Source organism: Somniosus microcephalus, chromosome 6 (genome assembly GCF_052327205.1).
Source record: "Somniosus microcephalus isolate GS21.2 chromosome 6, FLI_Smic_1.0, whole genome shotgun sequence".
In the NCBI taxonomy this organism is placed as follows: Eukaryota; Metazoa; Chordata; class Chondrichthyes; order Squaliformes; family Somniosidae; genus Somniosus; species Somniosus microcephalus.
Genome location: NC_140992.1, coordinates 238,314,416 through 238,340,856, shown reverse-complemented (window position 1 = coordinate 238,340,856; position 26,441 = coordinate 238,314,416). Strand labels below are relative to the sequence as shown.

The 26,441-nt window shown below is 46.6% G+C and overlaps 1 protein-coding gene and 1 long non-coding RNA gene across 2 annotated transcripts in view; one reads left to right on the top strand and one right to left on the bottom strand.

Annotated features, from left to right (window-relative positions):
- The window catches only part of LOC147116555 (uncharacterized), a 38,129-nt gene that overhangs the window by 5,891 nt on the left and 5,797 nt on the right, over window positions 1-26,441 (bottom strand). The gene's annotated exons all lie outside the window — the stretch shown is intronic.
- The window catches only part of slc7a5 (solute carrier family 7 member 5), a 73,887-nt gene continuing 48,647 nt past the window's right edge, over window positions 1,202-26,441 (top strand). The window contains exons 1-2 of the mRNA XM_085991599.1: window positions 1,202-1,850; window positions 9,907-10,032. Coding sequence (XP_085847725.1) covers window positions 1,298-1,850; window positions 9,907-10,032 — 679 coding nt within the window. The 5' untranslated portion in view covers window positions 1,202-1,297. The remainder of the gene's footprint in view (window positions 1,851-9,906; window positions 10,033-26,441) is intronic.

The window sequence follows — 26,441 nt, the reverse complement described above, 5'->3', positions numbered from 1 at the left end:
GCCAGCCAGGAGTGCATTGGAATAGTCAAGTCTAGAGGTAACAAAGGCATGGCTGAGGGTTTCAGCAGCGGATGAGTTGAGGCAAGGGTGGAGACGGGCGATGTTACGGAGGTGGAAGTAGGCGGTCTTTGTTATGCTGCGGACATGTGGTTGGAAGCTCATTTCAGGGTCAAATATGGCACCAAGGTTGCGAACAGTGTGATTCAGCCTCAGACAGATGTTAGAGAGAGGGGTGGAGCCAGTGGCTTGGGAATGGAGTTTGTGGCGGGGACCGAAAACAATGGCTTTGGTCTTCCCAATATTGAATTGGAGAAAATTTTTGCTCATCCAGAACTGTATGTCGGACAAGCAGTCTGACAATTTAGACATCATGGAGGGGTCGAGAGAAGAGGTAGTGAGGTAGAGCTGGGTGTCATCAGCGTACATGTGGAAACTGACGCTGTGTTTTCGGATGATGTCACCAAGGGGCAACATGTAGATGAGAAATAGGAGGGGGCCAAGGATAGATCCTTGGCGGACACCAGAGGTAACGATGCGGGAGCAGGACCAGAAGCCGTTGCAGGTGATTCTCTGGTTATGATTAGATAGATAAGAATGGAACCAGGCGAGTGCAGTCCCACCCAGCTGGACGACAGTGGAGAGGCGTTGGAGAAGGATGGAGTGGTCAACCGTGTAAAAGGCTGCAGACAAGTCAAGAAGGATGAGGAGGGATAGTTAACTCTGTTTCTCTACAGATGCTGCCTGACCTGCTGAGTATTTCCATCATTTTCTATTTTTACATATATTTGTGGCTTAAAGTCAAATGGTGTAATCTTTTATTATGTATATAATTCTACTTGTTTTGCATTTTCTTCAGAGCTAGTAAACTTTAATAACTAAATTAAATGGCAATTGAAATATGATTTTTTCCCTGTGTTTTTCTTTCTTGGCCGAAATAGACTGAAAAGCTTGACTGAGGTTTGCTGCAACACCTGACTATAATTAAAGGCGGGGGGTGGGGGGAGAATCTAAGATGTTGGGCGGGCACTGAAAGAGCGACTCCTAGTGAAGTATCCGCCTCAGTGTTGCATCATTCCTGACCTAGTGGTGATACGAATGGCGCTTTGATAAGGAGGGGGACGACATTCAGGCTCATAAAAGCGTGAAGCAAAGAAATCGTGTTCAGTTGCGAACGGGTACCGACCGGAGGCGGCAGGGGCAGCACCACCTTTCCAGACAAAAGCTACACCACCAAAAAAGGAGTCGGGTGAAATTAATAGCATTGCTTCAGCTGGGCTGGGACTCCATTCAGATCCGCATGTCTAATTTGAAGAAGAGGGGCTTGGGCTCGGTCCGGGAGCAAGGGGAGGACGATGGGCAGGCGAAAGAGAGCATGTTGGCGATAGGTGCGTCCCCTGGCCGGGACAACAAGCCGGCAGCCCAGGAGCAGCAGGCTTCAGACGTGGTCCTGAAGCGGACCATCACGCTGAGGAACGGCATCGCCATCATCGTGGGGACCATTATCGGCTCGGGCATCTTCATCACCCCGACCGGGGTGGTGCGGGAAGCGGGCTCGGTGGGTTTCTCGCTCATCATCTGGGCGATGTGCGGCGTCTTCTCCACCATCGGGGCGCTCTGCTACGCCGAGCTGGGCACGACCATCGTCAAGTCGGGCGGCGATTACGCCTACATCTTGGAGGTGTACGGTCCCCTGATGGCTTTCCTCAAGCTCTGGATCGAGCTGCTCATCATCCGGCCCAGTTCGCAGTACATCGTGGCGCTGGTCTTCGCCACCTACATCATCAAGCCGGCCTTCCCTGACTGCGCCGTGCCCGAGGATGCCGCCAAGTTGGTGGCTTGTCTCTGCATCTGTGAGTATTGGAGCCAGCCCCCTCACTCACCCACACAGCATCACTCCTTCGCCTCCAGGCAACTTTATATTTCCACAGCGGAGGAAGGAACCATTCTTTTTTTTAATCACTCAGTCGCTTCTTTAAAATCTTAGTTAGGGTTTGGAAATTTAACTTGATTTAAAAAAAAATGAACGTTGAACATTTTCACTGACTTGTAGCTTCCCTTGAGCTACTCAGAGGAAATACATTGTTCTGTTAAACATTGCTTGGGCTACTTAAAATAGCAGAGGAAATAAATTGCATCTTTGCAATGTTCGTAGGACTGTTTAACACGTGTTGTTTTGGAATAAACTTCTCCTCTCCAAAACTGAACCCAGCTTTAAGCTGATTTGTATGGTGCTTTATTCCTTGTATTTTGTTGCAGTGTTGTTCCAGTGTCTGCCACACTACTCCATCGGCCGGCCCCACGTGCGCCTCTTCCTGGTTCAGTTCCTTCAAATCTTTTCCAGGCCTGTGTTTGTTTTTTCTGCTGTAAACGGTTGCTGTTTGGGAAGTGTGAGCTGAGAGAGCCCAAATCAGATTGCTCCAGCTATTTCCTTGTGTTATTTTCAGTGTAACCCAGCTCCGTCGGTTCGCGGGGCACATTCAGCGACCGGTGGGCACAGCAAGATAAAAACCGAATCATTGATTTCGCTGATACTAATCATAAAACATTGTTGAAGTTACGATCACACTACTGTGTGGCTTGGATCCACAATGGGTGCGATTTGCAACCTGGCTGCTGTTACTCAAAATGAGCTGTTAATGTAGTCTGAATGAACAAGCTGGAGGAGGAAATGCGATGGAAAGCTAAAATCATTTGCGTAAATCGCCCCCATGAGCTTGGTTAGGAAGAGATTGCTTATTGGGCAGAGTTTCACAGTCACCAGTGTACTGAAACCGTGCCCAATTGTCCATGTGAGGCTAAGCAGTGATATTGGTAGGCTATTGGGGTGAGGGCTAGGGGGGAGGAATCACAGACAATCCTATCCTGTCCTCAATGGAGGATTGTATTCTTTCCCCGAAACGTTTTATCGTACTTTGGTTCATGACTGGCCCAAGCAGTGTGAGGGAAACTAGCATTGCAGTCGCGCACATGCACAAAGTTAGATTTTTTTAAAGTATAAATATGAAGCAAACTCTTGTGTGTCAACTATTATTGTTCTCCCACAGATGGGTAAAATTTTTTTGCAAACTTTATTTCTTTACCTTTGTTACACAGCAAAAACATTCTTTAGCAGAAGCTGTACATTCTACTTGTGTCAGTGCTGTAGTGTAGGCTGTTTATTGCCAAGACATATTAAATAAAAAGAACTAAACAAATATGCTCTTTAATGTGCAGTTGTCTTAATTCTACACTGAAGTTGCCATGAAAGCAACTCCCAGATCAGAGGGAACAGTTAGGGATTTCCTGTATTTCAAGCCCTGTCCTTTATAGAAAGTGTTACAATGCTTCAATTCAATATCTGTGCATCTCCCTCAAAAGAAAAGTAACCTTTACACAAGAACACTTCAATCCAATTTCCATCCTTGGTTTTATGTGGTATGATCTGACATTCACTTAATTGTTGCACTTTTGCTTAAATCTATTTTCCTTTTTTTTCTGGTTGCTGAATTCTGATAACTTCTCTAAGCTTATCAAGTTCTTTGGTACTTCAGTATAGCTTCTCTTTTACATCATTTACTAATGCATCAGCTACTCTCCTAGGTTTCAGAAGTTAGTTTGCCGTAGTCTTTGAGCTGGTTGAGTTGTCCAGTATCTCACTTGGTGTATTGCATCAGTTGAGAACTTCTCATGGCCAGAAAAAAATCAAAAACATTTTATTGTTTGCTGTATGTTTGAAACCAGAATAGGGAGAGATACTTACCAAAAGAAAGAACTTGGATTTATATCGTGTCTTTCACAACCTTGGGATGCACCAAAGCATTTCACAACGAATGAAGTACTTTTGAAGTGTAGTTGTAATGTAGGGAAACTCAGCAGACAGTTTGCGCACAGCAAGGTCCCACAGACAGCAGTGAGATAAATGACCAGATAATTTGTTTTATTAATATTGATTTATGGATAAATGTTGGCTAGGACACGGAGAAGTCTGCTGCCTCTTCTTCGAAGTGTGTCATGGGACCTTTTACGTTCACTTGAGAGTGCAGACAGGGCCTTGATTTAACATCTCAACTAACAGATGCCACCTCTGACCATGCAGCACTCTCTCAGTACTGCACTGGAGTATTAGCCTAGATTATGTGCTCAAGTCTTTGGAGTGGGGCTTGAACCCACAACCTTCTGACTTGGAGGCGAGATTGACAATAAAGCAAATGATGATGGCTTGACAAAAGAGAAAACCTAAGATTGCTGAGTGTTTCTATGTTTGAATTGAACTGAGTATACAGGATGGATTGATATTCAAGTAGAGTCCCATTGTTGCATGTTCCAGCAAAGGTTCAGAGGCTCACAACATACACCTCTATTGTTTTATCAGGGTCTTGGTTCCAGTTGTTGAAAAGTGTAGTGTATGTTAATAGCCTATTAACCTTGGACGATATCACAACCAGGGCCATTGTTTTCCTTGCCCATCATTTACACACACACACTCTTCAGCAGACTCATTTTAGAGTGATTATGGGTGACCTCGGCTGATTTTTTCTTCCCCTCCTTAACCCAGGGGTATCTATGAAGAAACTTTTGTTATGATTCTTTCACCCATGACAGATACTCAACTCTGAGTTACGCAGTCTGCGAACAATGTAGAATACAAATTCTAATGTAGTACTTCGGGGGGGGGGAAGTACTACATATAATCTTTGAATATATAATTTCTAATAATAGCATGCATATTTGAGGCATATAGATTGTAATCATGTATGTTGAGTAAAGTGCAACTGTCACATGTTACAACAAATTACCATTAATAGGTATTCTTAGCCAATGATTTAAATGTTGTCAGTATTGTGGATTACTGCATTATTTTTGAGGACTTTTAAGAAGTGTTCCTGATAACTGAGTGATAACCTTTCTTGATGCAGGCCATAATTCCGAGGGTTTCACCATGTCTTCATTGTCTACCTTATGTGGACTGGGGCTGTGTAGATAGATTAATAAAGTAACAAGCCCTTCTAGGAAGGCAACTTAAAAAATATATCCATATGTTTTGCTCATTGCTGCAGCAACTGCATGCTTATTGTGCTCGAGCTGCAAGTTCCACATTCTTTACATTGGAACTGGAAGTTATGATGTTCTGGTTGAATTCGAGAGACCAAAAATGGCCATATTACTTCATGTATCCTGATAACATTGGATTTTGTGCACCAAAAATAATGGCAAAACATTACAGATTAATATAATTCTACAAGAAGGAGATTTCTCAAATCATGAGTTGCAGTAAAGTTATAACTTTTGCAAAAAGAAACAGAGCAGGAAACTTCACTAGCTTTATACGATTAACCCCTTCTAATAACTGTAGTACAGTATTATGATATTAATTTATTAGGAAAAACACAATTTTAACTCAAATTTTCCCATGTAATTTTCTTTATTTCCCTTGCTCTATAAACGGAGATTGCAGGAGACATTCCTAATGACTTAGTGAATTGCAGCTATAGCTGGTCCTAATTGCTAAATAACAGATGCATTATGAAGGCCAAGGAGCCTAAATGTGCAGAGATGAAATACTGTTTAAATAATTATTTTGAATCTGTACACTTAGAGCCATAAGAACTCAGTTAACAAGATCTTAAGCAACCACAAAGATAACAACATAACACGCAGGTTTTAAACAGTAAAATGCGTTCCACTTCAATTCTGACTGACTGACTTCTTTAGAAATGGACTCATTTTAAATAAGACATACATGTTATTATTTTTTAATGAAATTGCCATTTTAAATGCATACATTTTCGGGTAGAGTAGCTTTAACTTTAACAGTCACGGTTACCCACTAGGACTAATGTTTCTTGAAATTGAAGCACATTTATATTTTGTATTCCCTCCCAAGTGACCAAGATGTGGAGTTTTCACCGTAACTAATTAGCTTGGGGGTGAATTTGCAAAGCCATTACAGGTATTAAGTTTGAGGAAAAAGGCATCCTAGAATAAGTACTGTATAGTTACTGTTCTTCAGTTTCTTATGCAGCCTTTTTCTGCAGCTTTCTGAAGCTGTTTGTAAGAGGAACAGGAGAATGTATGGGTTACTGATAGTATTTATTATATAAAAACAAACGTTGTTGCAAGGAAGTAAATGTTCGCATAAATGTGGATAGCATAGCTTTGTTCTATACATTTTTATTAGTTTGTTAGGAATGAGGCAGATTCCTCAATAGATTGTAAAATCAATCTTCATTCAATGTTTTGCATGTGGGTGAGGCAGACTTGTCTGATGCAAGCATGGCCCGGCCTTGCATGCAAGAGTAGAATTACTCATGCAGTACATGATAAAAAGGGTGGAGCTGAAGTTAACAAAAGAAGTATACGAGTAGCTTGTATTAGTCATTAAAGCATGAAGTCTGCTGCAACCATATGCATCAATGAACTTTTTCACCAGACAACATTTTCATCTATTTCTTTTGAATCGTACTCATTTTAGTAGGACAGAAGGTCACTTAGAATAATATGTTCCTTCTCGTCAGATAATGTTTTATCTATCAGATGGCCTGTACTTTGGTTCTCTCCTACCAGATGTGTATTTGCAGATAAATAGGGTGTAACACCATGTTTTTTAGCACAATGCCATTTTGTAAATTAAAAACTCTAGGTGCTATGAAATTTAAAAAATATAAATTGATCATCTTGATTGGTTCATTTCATCAAACTTTTTAATAAAATGCAGTGTACCTTTTGTTTCATAGCTATACTTTTTGAATCCAATATTTTAAATATTTTGCCATAATTTTCAGACAAAACATAAAATTGGAATGCAATAATATAGAACAGCTTTGAGGGTTTTGCGCGTCCAGTGCGGTAACGCAAACGATCCCGGAGAAGCCGGCGAGAGTCCCGGGGAGAGTTCTCGCCACACAAGTGCAAGGCAATGACTTTCTCCAACAAGCGAGCGTCTAACCACCGCCCCTTGACATTCAACGGCATTACCATCGCCGAATCCCCCACCATCAATATCCTGGGGAGTCACGATTGACCAGAAACTTAACTGGACCAGCCACATAAATACTGTGGTAACAAGAGCAGGTCAGAGGCTGGATATTCTGCAGTGAGTGTCTCACCTCCTGACTCCCCAAAGCCTTTCCACCATCTACAAGGCACAAGTCAGGAGTGTGATGGAATACTCCTCCACTTGCCTGGACGAGTGCAGCTCCAACAACACTCAAGAAGCTCAACACCATCCAGGACAAAGCAGTCCGCTTGATTGGTGCCCCATCCACCACCTTAAACATTCACTCTGTCCACCATCGGCGTACCGTGGCTGCAGTGTGTACCATCTACAAGAGGCACTGCAGCAACTCGCCAAGGCTTCTTCGGCAGAACCTCCCAAACCTGCGACCTCTTCCACCTAGAAAGATAACAGCAGCAGGCGCATGGGAACACCACCACCTCCAAGTTCCCCTCCAAGTCACACACCATCCTGACTTAGAAGTATATCGCCATTCCTTCATCGTCGCTGGGTCAAAATCCTGGAATTCCCTCCCTAACAGCACTGTGGGAATACCTTCACCACATGGACTGCAGCGGTTCAAGAAGGCGGCACACCACCACCTTCAAGGGCAATTAGGGATGGGCAATAAATGTTGGCCTTGTCAGCAACGCCCACATCCCATGAACAAATACATTTTTTTTAAACTTGGTTTCTCGGTATTTGTATTGTTTTTTGCATTAAAATAACAGAGTGTGGCATCAAACCTGAAATTTTGGTGGCAACACATGAACAAACTGTAACTTTAACTTGTATATGTTGTGGCCTTATTCTTATCCATTGTTTTTACTCCTGACACTTACCTTCTTAGCCACTTTTCTACAGCACTTCATATGACAGCCTACTTAATAGGTATTTAAATCTTACCTTTCAGCAAACCAGCTTCACTCATGGGAATCAGTTGGGGTTGATTTAGGGCTTTGTATTTAGGTTGCTTGTTTATAACTGCTGCTTGCGCTGCTGACTACTACCATTTTATGAAAGCTAATCGCGCTTCTCGGATAAAATTTCATACTGCATAGAATTATGAAGTCGGTCTTCTGTGGCCTTACACATGGGGAGTCAAGACCAAGTGCAGTCTTCAGGTGAAAGAGGGCAGAGATCAACTACACCAGGAGGCACAAACATAATTTAGACCCTGTTTTAAAATAATTAATTATGTCCTTATTTTTATATTTATCTATTTACATTTTATATTAAAAATCTGATGTTTGCATGCATTCCCTGTCAAAATTTTCTTTTATATATTCTTAGGTCTACATTTATAATGGAAACTGCCCATGTAAACTGTTCATGCTGTAATTACACTCTATTCCTCTAGGAAGCACTACCCCACTGATGGCAGTGTATAATTACAGTGTGATAAGTTTAAATGTGGACATAGGAATTTGTAATGGAAATCTGAAAGTAAGGATTTGACTTTAAATAGGGACTGAATTACAGCTGCACACCCTGGTCCAATTATCCATCTAACTTTGCTTCACCTAGAGATTGCAATTAGTCTTGACTCCCGGGTGCAATGCCACAGGAGATTGACTAGTTTTAGACCTAATTGCATTGCATCGTATTTTGTTTTGTTTTGTAGCCAACGAGGCTACAGTTAAATAAAGCTAAATTCCTACATCTTTGCAAGACTACACATTTCTTTTTTTAATTGGTGAAAGCTTGGTTCAATGATAGCACTCCCGCCTCTGAATCAAGATTATGCCCCACTCTAGGGCTTAAGTATATAATCAGTATTGAAGAAGTACTGCATTTTTGGAGGTATAATTTTTGCAAATGAGACATTAAACTGAGGCGCCGTCTGCTTGGTCAGTGGGACAGAAAAGATCCCATGGTACTATCCGAAGGAGAGCAGGGAGTTCTGATGTCTTGGCTGATAGTCTTTCTTCAATAATCATCACCACCAAAAACAGTCTGACTGCACATTCCTCTCATTTACTGTTTGTGGGATCTTGTGTGCCGGTTGGTTGCTGTGTTTGCCTGTATAACAATAAAACTAGTAAGTGGCAAAGCTATTATTTCTTTAGTCTGGCATACATTTTACAGTGTTTAGGTCTCCCTTGTTTGGAGTGATAGTGCTGTGCGTGCGTAGCCAGGATTTCATAAGCAAAGTGCAGTTGTTTTATCCGAGTTTGCTTTGCTTCACGTCAGTCGCTGGATCCATCTAACTTGAAACATAGTTCAGATTGTGCTACTGGTCCTTATGGAGTAGCTTAAAATTCTTCTGTTTATGATTTCTTAGGGACTATTTCTTCTCCAAAGAGGCAGATTTTACCAAGAGTAAAAATCAAAGTTTCAACTTGCATAACTTTAACACAAAGGTCTTTTTTATTGCAGAGAGAATTGGCTCCTGATCAAGATTGGAGTATCCTATAGATTGATATCTGGTGTATTCTTGTTAGAATGATTACGTAGATAGCAGAAAATGTCTGACAACACACGTGGCACCAACCCACAAACAGGAAAAGGAGACAGAGCAAAGAAACCCCTGTATATTTAGTTCGTTGATGGAGTTCTAGAAGCTGGCTTAAACAACAACTTTCCTCCTCCCCTTCCCCCCCAGCTTCTCGTCCTTCTACTAAATGTACTCACTTGGAGATCTTTTTGTACTGTGAATTTATCCAGTGAGTACCTGTGCCATACAGATCAGGAAGGATCCACTGCACCAGCTGAGATCAGCCAACTGAGCACAAACCCAGTATTAAACACCAGAACTTTGTGGCCTGTATGGGCCAGTACTACATTAGTAGGTGTATTAATCCAGTGACCCTTCAAAGGACCAATGTCTTGTACATTTGGGAAAGTGAAGTAGTTACGGTGTTTATATAAAAATAAATTTAAAATCCTTAAAAAATAAACAATGTTGACTGCCTTTCTCCTCTTCATTTCAGTGTTTCTGACAGCAGTGAACTGTTACAGTGTAAAAGCAGCTACGAGAGTGCAAGATATCTTTGCTGCAGCCAAACTGCTGGCTCTATTTATCATCATCATTATTGGCTTTGTGCAGATATTTAAAGGTAAGTGTGGGACAACTTTTAATTGTACTGTCAGTCTGTTCCTAATAAATCTGGCTGAAAAACCTATTGTACCAGACAGGAAAGGTTCCATCCCGTGTAAAATTGGATTACATTTATACTGAGCCAACATATTTTGGAAAATAAATTTAATCTACTATAAATAAAAATATGGATGAAACAAAAGATTGTTTATTGCCCCTGCTGTAGTAAATAGGAAGTCCTGCTTTAAATGTTCCCTGTATTTGTCTATATTTTTAACCCAACATCCTTAAGACCAGTACAATTCAAGGAGTAGAATTTCATATTTGCTGTTATTCCTGTTTGCATCAGCACTTGTAAATAAAAACTGACTATAGTCTGTCTCAAAAATTAAAATTGTAACTTCCACTCCACTAATTTGAGGGTCCTGAGCTGAGAGCACCTAGATATTTAAAAAATGTGACTTCACAATGGACTACTGTGTACTGGAACTCCAAGCAGTGCAAGTGTAGGCCTCTTGGACGAGGTCTCACATCTCCTTAGTGCACTTGGGTGTTCATGGCGTTGCTGAAGCACTGCTTTTCAGGATTTCAAAGTATTTTATTTGTTTCATTCTGCAAAACAGCTGACATTGTGCAGCACCAAAGAAATATGAATGATTTCATTTAATCATGATTTTATCACAGTATGTGCCTGTGATAGAATTTTGAAGGACCATCAGAGAAAACGGTTTTATATTGTGCCTAGGGCTGTCAATTAATCACAGTTAACTTCTGCGATTAGTACGTATATGCATCTGCCGATTTAATGTTCTTAACACATTAATTGCAGAAGTTTCGGAAATAATACTGGGTTTCAAAAAATGAACCCAAATGGTCAATACTTTGTTTTCAAACACCACCTTTTTGTGTTTTCAAATTAAAAATCTTAAGTTATTTCAGTTTACTTGACGATGAATCACCTGGTGCCTACCGTTGCCATCCAGCCTATAATAACAGCCTATAATAACAATAAGAACCTAAGAATTAGGAGCAGGAGTAGGCTATACGGTTCCTCGCGCCTGCTCCGCCATTCAGTAGATCATGGCTGATCTTCGACCTCAACTCCACTTTCCTGCCCTAGCCCTATATCCCTTAATTCCTCTGGAGTCCAAAAATCTACTATCTCAGCCTTGAATATACTCAACGACTAAGCATCCACAGCACTTTGGGGCAGAGACTTCCAAAGATTCACAACCCTCTGAGTGAAGAAATTTCTCCTCATCTCAGTCTTAAAAGGCCGCCCCTTATCCTGAGACTCTGCCCCCTAGTTCTGGACTCTCCAGCCAGGGGAAGCAATCTGTCAGCATCTACCCTGTCAGCCCCCCTCAGAATCTTGTATGTTTCAATGAGATCACCTCTCATTCTTCTAAACTCCAGAGTATCGGCCCAATCTACTCAATCACTCCTCCATAGGACAACCCTCTCATCCCAGGGATCAATCTAGTGAACCTTTGTTGCACCGCCTCTAAGGCAAGTATGTCCTTCCTTAAATAAGGAGACCAAAACTGTGCACAGTACTCCAGGTGTGGTCTTACCAGAGCCCTGTGCAATTGTAGCAAGACTTCCTTACTCTTGTACTCCAATCCTCTAGCAATAAAGACCAACATGCCATTTGCCTTCCTGATTGCTTGCTGTACCTGCCTGCTAACTCTCTGTGTTTCTTGTAAGGACACCCAAATCTCTCTGAACACCAACATTTAATAGTTTCTCACCATTTAAAAAATATTCTGTGTTTTCTATTCTACCTACCAAACTGAATAACCTCACATTTCCCCACATTATACTCCATCTGCCTCCTTATTGTTCACTCACTTAACCTGTTTATATCCCTTTGCAGGCTCTTTGCATCCTCCTCACATCTTACTTTTCCACCTAGCTTTGCATCATTTGGATACATTGCACTCGGTCCCTTCATCTAAGTCACTAATATAGATTGTAAATAGCTGAGGCCCAAGCACTGATCCTTGCGGCACCCCACTAGTTACAGCCTGCCAATCTGAAAATGACCCATTTACCCCTACTCTCTGTTTTCTGTCCATTAACCAATCATCTATCCATGCTAATAGCTTACCCCCAACCCCATGTGCCCTTATTTTGCTTAACAACCTTTTATGTGGCACCTTACCGAATGCCTTTTGGAAAACCAATTACAGGAAACTTTGGTTTATCTGGAGGTTAACTGTCTGGAATGCTCGAGCCACCGGCAAAAATCAGGAGCCGTTTCGTTAGGTTTTTTTTCTTTTCGTTGCTTTTTTTTCACCAGTCAGGCTCTGCAAGGTCTCGCTGAAGCTGTTGCTAAGCTACAGAGACGCTTGCAAGGTACGACCGACTGTTTAGAAGCACAGGGTTTGTTGCCAGATACGGAGCTCAAAATCTCCGTATGTTTCAACATTAGCGCTGGTTTGTCCGGCAGTTTTGATGGGACGGCAACAGCTCGGTCCCGTCGGTGCCGGATATCACAAAGTTTCCTGTATACTACAGCCACTGGTTCTCCTTTATCTATCCTGCTAGTTACACCCTCAAAAAACTTTAATAAATTTGTCAAACACGATTTATCTCTCATAAAACCATGTTGACTCTGCCTAATCATATTCTGATTTTCTAAGTACCCTGTTACCACTTCCTTACTAATGGATTCCAGCATTTTCCCGACGACTGATGTCAGGCTAACTGGTCTAAAGTTCCCGATTTTCTCTCTCTCTCCTTTCTTGTATAGCGGGGTTACATTTGCTACCTTCAATCCGCTGGGACTGTTCTAGAATCTAGTGACTTTTGGAAGTAGCGAATGCCACTTGATGTTGGCTGACTGGGGTGGGGGGGAAAGGGTGTCATTCTGCGCCGAGTGGTCAGACAGAAGGATGCCAGGTTGGGTTGGGTGGGGCAGAGAGGTTGGATGTGACATAGCAGGGCAGAGAGCCATCCTTAAAGAAAGGGAGGAGAGCTAAAAATAAAAGCAGGGAACAGGGTTGTCAAGCAAATACTGTCAAAAATAGTTGGCAGTGTTGCAGGCAACGAACAGCTGCTGTGGCAATTGGGGGAAATGGATCCTTGCATTTGTGTTTGTATGTTTTGTAATGAGGCAAATTAAATAGAATTCCCAGGACGATGGGGGGTGGCGGGGTGAGGGTATCCATTCTAGTTAAGCTGAAGGAAGTTCTCATCCTGAAGAAACAGATTGTATTGTTGGATTGGTAAGTCTTTGTATCCCTGGAAAATCCAATAATTTAAGGTGAGTGGAATTGCTTATTGTAACAGAACTTGCTTCTTTAATCAAACTGTTCCTAATGCAGTTTGTTTTCATAGTAGGGTGACACAAGTGTTTACGAGCTACCGCTTACAGTGCAGTAAGTGGGATGCAACATTAGAACACTATTCCTAGGCAAGGGTGAGTGTTCTTGAGACACAGCCAAACTATTATTTGCATATAAATGACCTGGAATAATTACTTTTTGTATTTATTAACTAGGTGTACTCAAGTTGACTAACATTATCAACTTTCTGTAAGTACAGACATTGTGGACTTGCAGTATATTTGTAACAATACATTACTTTATCAGCACAGAGCTTTATTTTGTGACGTATTTCTTTAACTGTAAAGTAGAAATAACTTAAGGCTGAGACTGCGGCTGTGCACAGTTTAAGGATTGTTGTTGTAGCAGATTTTGCAAACTTGTCTTTAATCTAATTGTAAACCTGCTGGGATCACATTGTTAGGTGAAAGTTAAGATGAAACATATAGATTTTTCTTAATATATAAACTAAAGCCTACTTTACAGTTGCATTTTTTCCCCTCAGGTTTGTCTCTTTTTTCCCCGAAGACAATGATTCATGCTGGGGTATAGTTTCACAAGCTCCTTAGCTTCCCAGTATCTTGTGATAATAATGATAATAGTGGCTATTCTTTGTGTGAGTCTAGAACAGCAGTATTCAAACTACACCCAGTGGGCCATATCCAGCCTCAAAGGTCAGGCAAATCAGCTGATTTGTGCATATACGTCTTAGGTTTGTTCGCATCTTTCAATTTCTGGGGTGTGGAGGTTAGAAAAGGACTGCTTCTGCCACTTTTGCACCACTGATGGACAAATGCTAAATCTGTTAGTGACTGCGGTTTGAGATATATGCAAATTCATGGAAACATTTGAGGGCAATTTTCAACATTTGCCCAAAACGGGCAAGAAGTTGGTGATGCGTCCGCTGCTCCCGCCTGAACACCTCAGCCTAAGGCCTAAACCATTTTCAGGGTCAGGTTTCATTCGAATATAGTTGGCGAGCTACCCAGTACTCCATGGTCGTCAAACCAGGGGGCAGAAAATGTGTTTGCTTCTTGAGTGAACCTAGTGGAAGTCAGCAATAAAGGAGGGAGGGAGTGCATGGGGTGGTGGGGGCTCACAGTTCTACTCGGCATTACTGTTCTTCCTGGCCCCTCAAAACTTCCATCAAATGTTCTGGACCATTTTTGAAGTGTCCTTCAGTGGTCCCTTTAAGGACCGCTGGTTATTGTACTCACTTGCACAAATGAGTGGAGTTTGTCCTTGAAAATTGCGAACAAGATCCTACAAACTGGTGTACGACCCCAATTTGCATATACAAGAAGCTTCCTGCCTGTTTGGGGCAGGAGTGCTCGGCGCTGATTTTCAGGCCCGCTCAAAAATCACATTAGGCGGGCTTTGAGCATTAAGGATCGGCTGCTATTTCTTTGCCATTTCCAACTGTCGAACACCTGGCAAACGGGGCGCTCGATGGTTGAAAATTTCCCCTATTGATTTCATCATCTTTATGTGGACCATGAAACTCCACGGTGCATATCTAGAGGCCTACAAAGACAAAAACATGTCAACATTCCTGGTCTAGACATTTGAGTGTTGGCAGACTGTTCAACAGTGGATGCATCACAGCTTGGCCCAATCCTGTCTTCGCCTGACATACACACATAGCTTTTCCACATCGGTGACTAGATAGTGGAAAGAAGCAGGAACCCTGGATTTTTTTCCTCCTCCCTAGCCTGGGGATGCTGAGGAAAATTGTGATGCTCCTACTGCTTTTTTTCCCCAAAAATATACTTTATTCATAAAATTTGTCAAAATACATTCCAATACTTCATTAAAACATTTTCTACATCATACAGCCCAAGGCGGGGTTTACACTGGTTCCAGCCCCTCGGTGTACAGTGGTGGGAGGGCCTTAAACTGTGGCCCTTCCCCATCGTGCCTTTGCAGTGACGGACCAACCTTTAGTGCGTCCCTCAGCACGTAGTCCTGGACCTTGGAATGTGCCAGTCTGCAACACTCGGTCGTGGACAACTCGAGTCCTGTGTTACAGCGCTGCTCAGGATGAACCTCGACAAAAACCACTGCATCTCTTTCCAGACTTTCTTTGCAAACTCACATTCCAGGAGGAGATGGATGACGGTCTCGTCTCCACCGTAGCTGCGGTGGCGCTGAGACGGATTTGACGAGGAGGGCCCTTCTCACCACCAGCCAAGCTATGTCTTGGTGCTTGTTTGAAAGTTCTGGCGATGAGGCATTCTGCCAAATAACTGACAGTCTACCCGGGGAACCTTCCAACAGGATCCATCATCTCCTTTTTCCGTACGGCCTCGAGGACATTACGTGCAGACCACTGCTTTATGGCCTTGTTTCCCTGTACAAACTTTTCTACGAAGGACAGGTGTGGTCCAACTGAATGGAGCGTTCCGCGGCAGCGTGGCCAGACCCATCCTTCACAACACTGGGGACAGATAGAACCTCAGCACGTAGTGACACTTGGTGTTTGCGTACCGAGGGTCTATGCACCGCTTGATGCAGCCGCACACAAAGGAGGCCATTAGGATGAGGGCGATGCTGGGTACGTCTTTTCCCCCTTTATCTGGAGATTTGTACACCATGTCCCTGCGGACACAGTCCATTTTTGATCTCTAGATGAAGTGGAAGATGGCGCGGGTGACTGTGGCGGCACAGGAGCGGGGTATGGGCCACACCTGCGCCATGTACAGCAACACCGACAGCACCTCGCACCTGATGACCAGGTTCTTGCCCGCAATCCATAGGGAGCGCTGCTCCCACATTCCCAGTTTCTACTTGACCTTGGCAGTATGCTCCTCCCAGTTTTTGGTGCACGCCCCGGCTGCTCTGAACCTTATTCCCAGCACCTTCAGGTAACCTGACCTGATGGTGAAGGGGACAAAGGATCGGTCAGCCCAGTTCCCAAAGAACACAGCCTCGCTTTTGCTGCGATTAACTTTCGCTCCCGAGGCCAGTTCAAACTGGGTCGCAGATGCTCAGCAATCTGCAGACCGACAGCAGATCCGAGCAAAAGACGGCGACGTCATCCATGTACAGGGATGCCTTGACCTGAGTGCCTCCGCTGCCGGGGATTGTCACCCCTCTTATGCCCGCATCCTTCCTGATGGACTCGGCAAAAGGTTCGATACAACACACGAACAAGACAGAGGAGAGGACAGACTCCAGATTTGATCAGAAAGCTTTCCGATTCCCACCTGTTGATTAGAACTGCACTACTGATGTTTGTGTAGAGCAGTCGGATCCAATTGCGGATTCCCTCCCCAAACCCCATTTTGGAGAACACGTCCACTATGTACGTGTGCGATATTCTGTCAAAGGCCTGCTCCTGGTCCAAGCTGATGAAGCAGGTGTCCACCCTCCTGTCCCACACGTAGGCGATCGTATCTCTGAATAGTGCAAGGCTATCAGAGATCTTCCTAGCGGGTACAGCGCAGATCTGATCCGGGTGGATCACCAGCTCCAGAGCAAACTTGACCCGATTGGCGATGACCTTGGACAGAATTTTGTAATCTACGTTGAGCAGCGAAATGGGCCGCCAATTTCTGATCTCTTCTCTCTTCCCCTTCTGCTTGTAGCTGAGGGTGATGATGCCTTTCCTCATGGATTCTGACATGCTGCCAGCCAGAAGCATACCCCCGTACACTTCCAGCAGGTCTGGGCCTATCCAGTCCCACAGAGCCGAATACAACTCGACTGGTAAGCTGTCGCTTCCGGGAGTTTTATTCGTCTCGAAGGACCGGATGGCCTTTGTCAACTCATCCAGAGTTAGCGGGTGATCCAGACTCTCCCGCTTGCTGTCGCCTAACACTTCCGAGATAGCGGTCAGGAAGGACTAGGAGGTTGCGCTATCTGTGGGCTTCACGTCGTACAGCCCGGCATAAATGGATTTGCTGATCCTTAGTATGTCAGGCTGTGAGGACGTCACAGAACCGTCTTCTTCCGTCAGGCTTTTGATCACAAGATTCCTCTTTGTACCTTTTGGAAGAAGAAACGCGAGCATGTCTCATCCTGCTGCATGGAGCGGACTCTGGAGCAGAAGATGATCTAGGAGGACTCTGAGGCAAAGAGCGAGGCTTGCTGGCCCTTCACCTCTTGGAGTTCCTCTGCATGCTTTACTGGAGACGGGACATTTCCCTCTGTGTCTCTCTCGCCTTCTGAACACTTTTGAGGATGAAGAATCTCTTGATGTTCACCTTGATCGCTTCCCACCAGTGCATCGGGGAATCAAAGAGGGGTTTCACGGTTCTCCAACCTTTGTAATCCCTTTTGAATTCTTCAATGTTTTCTGGGGTCAAAAGTTTCACGTTCAGCTTCCATATCCCCCTGCCGACCTTCTGCTCTTCTTGTGGGTGACAGTTGGCCAGTAGGAGGCAGTGGTCAGAGAAGAACACCGGCGTGACGTCGGTGGATCTGACCGTGAGCGTTTGGGACACAAACAGGAAATCTATCCTAGAACGGACGGACTCATCTGGTCTCGACCAGGTGTATCTACGCAGTGCTCCATCTGTAGGGTTGCTGAAGGCGTTGCACAACTTGGTGTCTTTTACCACTTCTATCAGGAGTCTGGATGTGGCATCCAGTTTGCTGTCGGCTCTGCCGGATCGTCCAGCCGCATCGATGATGCAGTTGAAGTCACCGCCCAGAATGACCGGCCTGGACGTCGCCAGCAGCAGTGAGAACTGCTGGAAGACGGCCAGCCGCTCGCTCTTGAGAGCCGGGGCGTACACATTGATTAGCCTGGGCGGAGCGTTCATGTACAATACGTCTGCTATGAGGAGGCGGCCGCCCACCACCTCCTTTACTTCGGTGATGGTGAAGTTGCCTCTTTGCAGCAGAATACCCAGGCAGGAGATGCGGCAATCGTTGCCTCCTGACCAGATCGATGGCCCTTGGGACCACCATCGTGACCACTGCTGGTAGTTGCTGAAGTCCTGCAAGAACAGCACGTCGGCCTTGACCTTGGCCAGGTACCCCAAGGTGGAAACACATCGCTTAGTGTTTTTGATGCTACGCACATTAATGGTTACAATCTTTAAACCCATTTAAATAAATAAACAAATTCCGAAATCCCACTTGAATAAGCAGTCTGTTATGGTGTTGGCAGCCCTTGGGTCTGTTCATAAGAACATAAGAACATAAGAAGTAGGAGCAGGAGTAGGCCATACGGCCCCTCGGGCCTGCTCCGCCATTCAATAAGATCATGGCTGATCTGAATCTAGTCCACTTCCCTGCCCTCTCCCCGTAACCCCTAATTCCCTTATCTGCTAGGAAAATGTCTATCTCCATTTTAAATTTATTTAATGTTGCAGCTTCCACAGCTCTCTGGGGTAGCAAATTCCATAGATTTACTACTCTCTGAGTGAAGAAGTTTCTCCTCATCTCAGTTTTGAAAGGGCAGCCCCTTATTCTAAGATTATGCCCCCTCGTTCTAGTCTCACCCATCAGTGGAAACATCCTCACCGCATCCACCCGATCAAGCCCCCTCACAATCTTATATGTTTCGATAAGATCGCCTCTCATTCTTCTGAACTCCAATGAGTAGAGTCCCAACCTACTCAACCTTTCCTCATACGTCAACCCCCTCATCTCTGGAATCAATTGAGTGAACCTTCTCTGAACCGCCTCGAGAGCAAGTATATCTTTTCTTAAATATGGAAACCAAAACTGCACGCAGTATTCCAGATGTGGCCTCACCAATACCCTGTATAACTGCAGCAAGACTTTCCTGTTTTTATACTCCATCCCCCTTGCAATAAAAGCCAAGATTCCATTGGCCTTCCTGATCACCTGCTGCACCTGCTGCACTTTTTGTGTTTCATGCACCAGGACCCCCAGATCCCTTTGTACTGTAGCACTTTGCAGTTTCTCTCCATTTAGATAATAACTTGCTCTTTGATTTTTTTCTGCCAAAGTGCATAACCTCACACTTTCCAACTGTGGTAAACCACTGTTTGTATTCCACTGTGTACATGCCTGGACATGCCTCGGCTGACTCCTCCCACAAGTCCGAGTATAAAGGTGACTGCTCCCCAGCCCCTTTGTATTTCTGGACCGGTCGACCACTCGAGGCAGACCTTCATTCTTTTGTTAATAAAAGCCTTTAGTTACTCTCTTAACTCTCAGTCTTTTATGAGTAATTGATAGCGCATCAATTTTATTAACAAAATCTTTATAATGGAGAAGATCCTCACACCAGCATGCCTGGACTTAGATCATCGGGAGGCGGACTCATCCACCAAGTTTACTCACTGGCTTAAGTGTTTCGAAAAATTCCTGACCGCCTCCGCAGCAATCAAATCGAACGAGGACAAACTGGATGTCCTGACCTCCAAAGTGAACCACCGAGTGTACTCGGTCATCCAAGACGCGACCTCGTACGCGGACGCTATCAAGCTCCTCAAGGACCAGTACACGCGCCCAGTGAACGAATTGTACGCCAGGCACCTTCTGGGGAGTCGTAAACAACAACCTGGGGAATCGACCGTGGAATACCTTCAGGCACTATCTGTGCTTGGCCGGGCCTGTGGTTGTAAGGATGTAAAGGCCGCCGTGTACACAGAGGAACTTATCCGGGACGCTTTTGTAGCGGGCCACAGATCCAATTACACCCGACAGCGACTGTTGGAGCAGAGTGACCTCGACCTCAACAAGGCCTCTGAACTCGCACGATCATTGGATGCAGCCTACCGGGGCATGGATGCCTACTCCTCTGCACCGTGGACGCCGCGGGGAACGACAGCCTGGGACACGGTAGGACCGCCTCATAGCGCCGTGCCACCCCAGCCACACCCCAGCAACGGCCCAACTACCGCAGCAGTGTCCCAAGGCCAGACAGCAGTGCCCCAAGGCCAGAAATGCTACTTCTGTGGCCAGGCAAAACACCCCAGAGCGCGCTGCCCGGCGAAAAACGCGATCTGCTCGGGCTGCGGGAAGAAGGGACACTACGCTAACGTCTGCAGGGCCAAAGCCACCCCGAACCCCAGCAGCGCCGCGTGTGGGCCATGCGGGCCGCCATCTTGGGCCTCCCCGGCCATGTGCGAACCACCGGTACAGCAGCCATTTTGGACGCCACCAGCCACATGGGGATCATGGACGCCGCCATCTTGGACGACAGCCGGAACGCAGCAGGCCCCCAACACCGCCTCATCTGATACCCGCAGCGACACACCGACCCCTACGCTGGCATCCGTTACACTGGACCAAGCGAGACCGCACCAGCTGGCCAGTTCCACAATGGACATTAAGGTAAATGGCCACGATACAATCTGCCTTTTTGACTCTGGGAGCACGGAGAGCTTCATCCACCCCGACACAGTGCGGCGTTGCTCTCCCCCAGTCCTGCCTGCGCACCAGCGGATTTCTATGGCCTCCGAGTCCCAGTCGGCGGACATCGGCGGCTACTGCGGAGTGACACTCGTAGTAGACGGGACCATGTACGATCATTTTAAACTTCTGGTCCTGCCCGACCTCTGCGCTGCCGTCCTGCTGGGGTTAGATTTTCAGTGCCACCTTAAAAGTGTTACGATGGCGTACGGTGGACCCCTACCCCCACTCACAGTCCGCAGCCAGCAGCTCCCAAATTGCCCGCCGCGCACCAGGTGCAACCTCTCCACACTCAGAGTCACCCGCCCCCCCCCCCCCCCCCACTGTTTGCTAACCTCCCCCCCGACTGTAAGCCCATCGCCACAAAGAGCAGGCGATACAGTGCCGGGGACAGGGTTTTCATTAAAACCGAAGTGGAGCGGCTCCTGAAGGAAGGGATTATTGAGGGCAGCACCAGCCCCTGGCGAGCCCAGGTTGTGGTCGTTAAGACCGGCGAGAAGCAGCGCCTGGTCATCGACTACAGCCAGACAATAAATCGCTACACCCTGCTGGACGCCTACCCACTCCCCCGCATAGCTGATATGGTCAACCAGATCGCGCAGTACCGCGTCTTCTCGACCATTGACCTGAAATCAGCGTACCACCAGCTCCTTATCCGCCCTGAGGACCGCCAGTATACTGCCTTTGAGGCAAACGGCCGCCTCTACCACTTCCTTAGGGTTCCCTTTGGCGTCACCAACGGGGTCTCCATCTTCCAAAGGGAGATGGACCGGATGGTAGATCAAAATGCGTTGCAGGCCACTTTCCCATATCTGGACAATGTGACCATCTGCGGCCGTGACTTGCAGGATCATGATGCAAACCTCTCAAAATTCCTCCGCACCGCCCAACTCCTGAACCTGACATATAACAAGGAGAAGTGCATATTCCGCACAAACCGCCTCGCCATCCTTGGCTGTGTTGTGGAACACGGAGTCATCGGCCCCGACCCCGACCGGATGCGTCCCCTTATGGAACTCCCACTGCCTCAAGGCCCTGAAGAGGTGCCTAGGGTTTTTCTCCTATTATGCCCAGTGGGTCCCCTACTATGCGGACAAGGCCCATCCGCTGATCAAGTCCACCTCTTTTCCCTTGACGGCAGAGGCCCGCTTAGCCTTCCACCGTATCAAGGAAGACATTGCCAAAGCCACCATGCACGCAGTGGACGAATCCATCCCCTTCCAGGTGGAAAGCGACGCGTCCGACTTTGCCCTGGCCGCTACCCTCAATCAGGCGGGGAGACCCGTGGCCTTCTTTTCACGAACCCTCCAAGGCCCGGAGACCAGACACTCCGCTGTTGAGAAGGAGGCCCAGGCGATTGTGGAGGCTGTGCGTCATTGGAGGCACTACCTGGCCGGAAAACGATTTACCCTGCTCACTGACCAACGTTCAGTTGCTTTCATGTTTAACAACAAGCAGAGGGGCAAAATCAAAAATGACAAGATCTTGAGGTGGAGAATCGAACTTTCCACCTACAATTACGAGATCTTGTACCGGCCCGGGAAGCTCAATGAACCCCCGGATGCGCTATCGCGTGGCACCTGCGCCAGCGCGCAGATCGATAGACTGCGGGCCCTCCACAATGACCTCTGCCACCCGGGGGTCACCAGGTTCTTCCACTTCATCAAGGCCCGCAACCTGCCTTACTCTATTGAGGAGGTCAGGACCATGACCAGGAACTGCCAAGTCTGCGCTGAGTGCAAACCGCACTTTTATAGACCAGACAGGGCCCACCTGATAAAAGCCACTCGCCCCTTCGAGCGCCTGAGCGTTGATTTTAAAGGGCCTCTCCCCTCCTCCGACCGCAATGTGTACTTCCTCAATATTATTGATGAGTACTCCCGTTTCCCGTTCGCCATCCCCTGCCCGGACATGACCAGTGCCACGGTCATTAAATGTCTGAACGACCTCTTCACCCTGTTCGGTTTCCCCAGCTATATCCATAGCGACCGGGGCTCATCGTTTATGAGCGACGAACTCCGTCAGTACCTGCTAACTAGGGGTATTGCCACAAGCAGGACCACCAGTTACAACCCCTGGGGGAACGGACAGGTGGAAAGAGAAAATGCGACAGTTTGGAAGGCCGCCCTGCTAGCCTTAAAGTCTAGGGGCCTTCCAACCTCCCGCTGGCAGGATGTGCTCCCCGATGCGCTCCACTCTATTCGGTCACTGCTCTGCACTGCCACTAACGCCACCCCTCATGAGAAAATGTTTGTCTTCCCAAGGAAGTCCACATCGGGGACATCGCTACCGCCATGGCTGACGTCCCCAGGGCCGGTCCTACTGAGAAGGCACGTGAGGACCCATAAAACGGACCCCCTGGTCGAGAGGGTCGACCTCCTCCACGCCAACCCCCAGTATGCTTACATTGCATACCCGGACGGGCGGGAGGACACAGTCTCCATAAGAGACCTTGCACCCTCGGGGGCCGCAGTAACCCACTACTCACTACCAACCCCCCCCCCCCCCCCCCCCCCCCCCCACGATCCGATATCCAGCCCCAGCAGACGGCAGGCCTGGGCCCCGCGACCCGCTCGACATCTACGAGGCCGACACGCCTGTGCCACAGCCCACGCAGGACTCGACGCCGGAAGCTCCACTACCCCTGCCGTCGCCACGCCGATCACAGCGGCAGACAAGACCTCCGGAGAGACTCCAATACACTAACTTTTAATACACTTCACCCTGCCGGACTCAATTTTAAACAAGGGGTGAATGTGGTAAACCACTGTTTGTATTCCACTGTGTACATGCCTGGACATGCCTCGGCTGACTCCTCCCACAAGTCCTAGTATAAAGGTGACTGCTCCCCAGCCCTTTGTATTTCTGGACCGGTCGACCACTCGAGGCAGACCTTCATTCTTTTGTTAATAAAAGCCTTTAGTTACTCTCTTAACTCTCAGTCTTTTATGAGTAATTGATAGCGCATCACCAACATTATATTGCATCTGCCAAATCTCTGCCCACTCACTTAGCCTGTCTATGTCCTTTTGCAGGTTTTTTATGTCCTCCTCACTCACTGCTTTTCCTCCCATCTTTGTATCGTCGGCAAACTTGGATATGTTGCACTCGGTCCCTTCCTCCAAATCGTTAATATAGATTGTAAAGAGTTGGGGTCCCAGCACTGACTCCTGCGGAACACCACTAGTTACTGATTGCCAGCCCGAGAATGAACCATTTATCCCAACTCTTTGTTTTCTGTTAGATAGCCAATCTTCCACCCTGTGATTTTTTATCTTGATCAGTAATCTTTTGTGTGGAACCTTGTCAAATGCCTTTTGGAAGTCCAAATACCCTACATCCACTGGTTCCCCTTTATCCACCCTGTATGTTACATCCTCAAAGAATTCGAGCAAATTTGTCAAACATGACTTCCCCTTCGTAAAACCATGCTGACTCTGTCCTATTAAATTATGTTTATCCAAATGCTCTGTTACTGTTTCCTTAATAATGGACTCCAACATTTTGCCAACCACAGATGTTAGGCTAACTGGTCTATAGTTTCCAGCTTTTTGTCTACTTCCCTTCTTAAATAAGGGTGTTACATTAGCAGTTTTCCAATCTGCCGGGACCTTTCCTGAGTCCAGGGAGTTCTGGAAAATGATCACCAATGCATCCACAATCCCTACCGCCACTTCTCTCAAGACCCTAGAATGTAGGCCATCAGGTCCGGGGGATTTAGCCGCCTTTAGTCCCATTATTTTACTGAGTACCATCTCTTTAGTGATTTTAATCGTGTTTAGCTCCTCTCTCCCCCCCCCCCCCCCCCCATTGCCCCCTGTTTGTCCAGTGTTGGGATATTTTTAGTGTCCTCTACTGTAAAGACTGATACAAAATATTTGTTCAGCGTCTTTGCCATCTCCATGTTCCCCACCACTAGTTTCCCGGTCCCATCCTCTAAGGGACCAACGTTCACTTTAGCCACTCTTTTTCATGTTTGAGAACTGCTGTACTACCCCTGGGCTGAGAAACCAGACCTGGTTTCTTGAGGGGACGTTGTACCGATGAGGTGATGACGGCGGTGTTGTGTAGGGGTCCCCCTTGCAGCCTGGGCAGTCCTTGGTTGGTGGTGGCTCTTCCGTCTGTCGCCTGCGGTATCGCTGCTCCCGGTGTCCCGGAGCTGGAGTGTGCTGGGCGCTTCCTGGAGCTGAAGTGCGCTGGGTGCTTCATTGCTCCCACTGTTCCAGAGCTAGGGGGTCTTCTCTGTCTCCGTTTCTTTCTTTGCGTTTTGCCGCTTTTTCTGTTGGTGGCGACTGTTCCTTTCGCGCTCTTCCTCGTCAGACGAGGAGCAGCCGCTATTGTCCGTTTGCGACATGAGCCGCTTTTTTCTGCTGGGCTGGGCCTTTGCGGCATCTTTTCCCTTTCTTGGGGGGTTGGCGGGCTTTTTCTTGGTGGTTTTATTCCTCACCACCTTCCCGTCACCCGGTTGTTCCTCTGCTGCTCCTCTTCCATAGACTCTGTCTACTGTGGAGGAAGCTGAGGGCTGGTTTCCAAGGTGTGGCAATTTCCTGCAGCGTCCTTTTCCTTGTTTCCCTCGGTGTCCTCCCATGTTCATGACATTTCCACTGAGGGGCTTGGTGCTGGGAGCGGTGTTGGTCTCCTTTGAGACGACCATTGCGGTCTCTTCCTCGTGCACCATATTGTTCTTTGCCGCCTGCGCATAGCTGAGTGGCCTTGTCTGGTGACCTTCTTTCTTGCAGTTCCTGTTGATGATGACCGTGCAGTTGGCCGCCACGTGCCCGGATTTCCCGCAGGTTCGACACACCCTGGGTTGCCCGGCATACACCATGTGTCCCCGCCTTCCTCCAGTGACGAAGCTCGAGGGGATTGCAGGATCGCTCCTTTAGCGTCCACTTTCAGCGTGACCTTGAACTGCCGTTTACTCGTCCAGATCCCGAAGAGTTCGTTGATGTCCACGCTATTCCCAGCATCATCAACATAAATCCCAAGGAATGTGAGCACATCGATGACAGGATGTGGGGGTTGTACATGTGTACAGTAACAAGGCGATTTCTTTGCGATGGTAGGGTGAACAGCGTCTCCTGCAGAGCGAAGATGTCCGCAGCTTTGAATCCGCAACATCCAATCAGGATCCTCTTCATGAAGAAGGGGCGGTCTATCGGCGCTCCTTCTTCTATCTTCTTCACTGTCACTTGGACAGTATTCCGGGCTCCCTGTCTCGCTGCTCAGTTGGTCGTCATCATGTATGCGTTTCCCTCTTCTCTGGCATTAGGCCGAAGCAAGCATGAAAATCCACGAATAGCAGAGAGAGTTTGCTTTTCAGAGGGCGTTTGGCCGAAGCCAGCATGAAGATCCACCCAAACTGGAAAAACAAGGACTGCAACACAAGGTCAATTAGCACAGGAACAAGTACTCACACTTGATCTTAGCCAGAAGGCCAAGATGCTCCTACTGCTGCCCTAGCTGAAGTCAGCACAGACATGGAATCAAATCTGGTTTCTTCCTGCAATAGCAAAATACTGCGGATGCTGGAAATCTGAAATAACAACAAAAAGTGCTGGAAGCATTCAGCAGGTCTGTCAGCATCGAGGAGAGAGAAACAGAGTCAACGTTTCGGGTTGAATCCTTCGTTAGAACTGCCTGGTCTTTCTGGTCTGGACACTTTAGCACCACATTATATAGTGTATTTACCAACTCCAATTGAGATACTGAGAGAACAATGGCTGCTGTTCCTCTTACCTACATGAGTTCCTTGCAGTACATT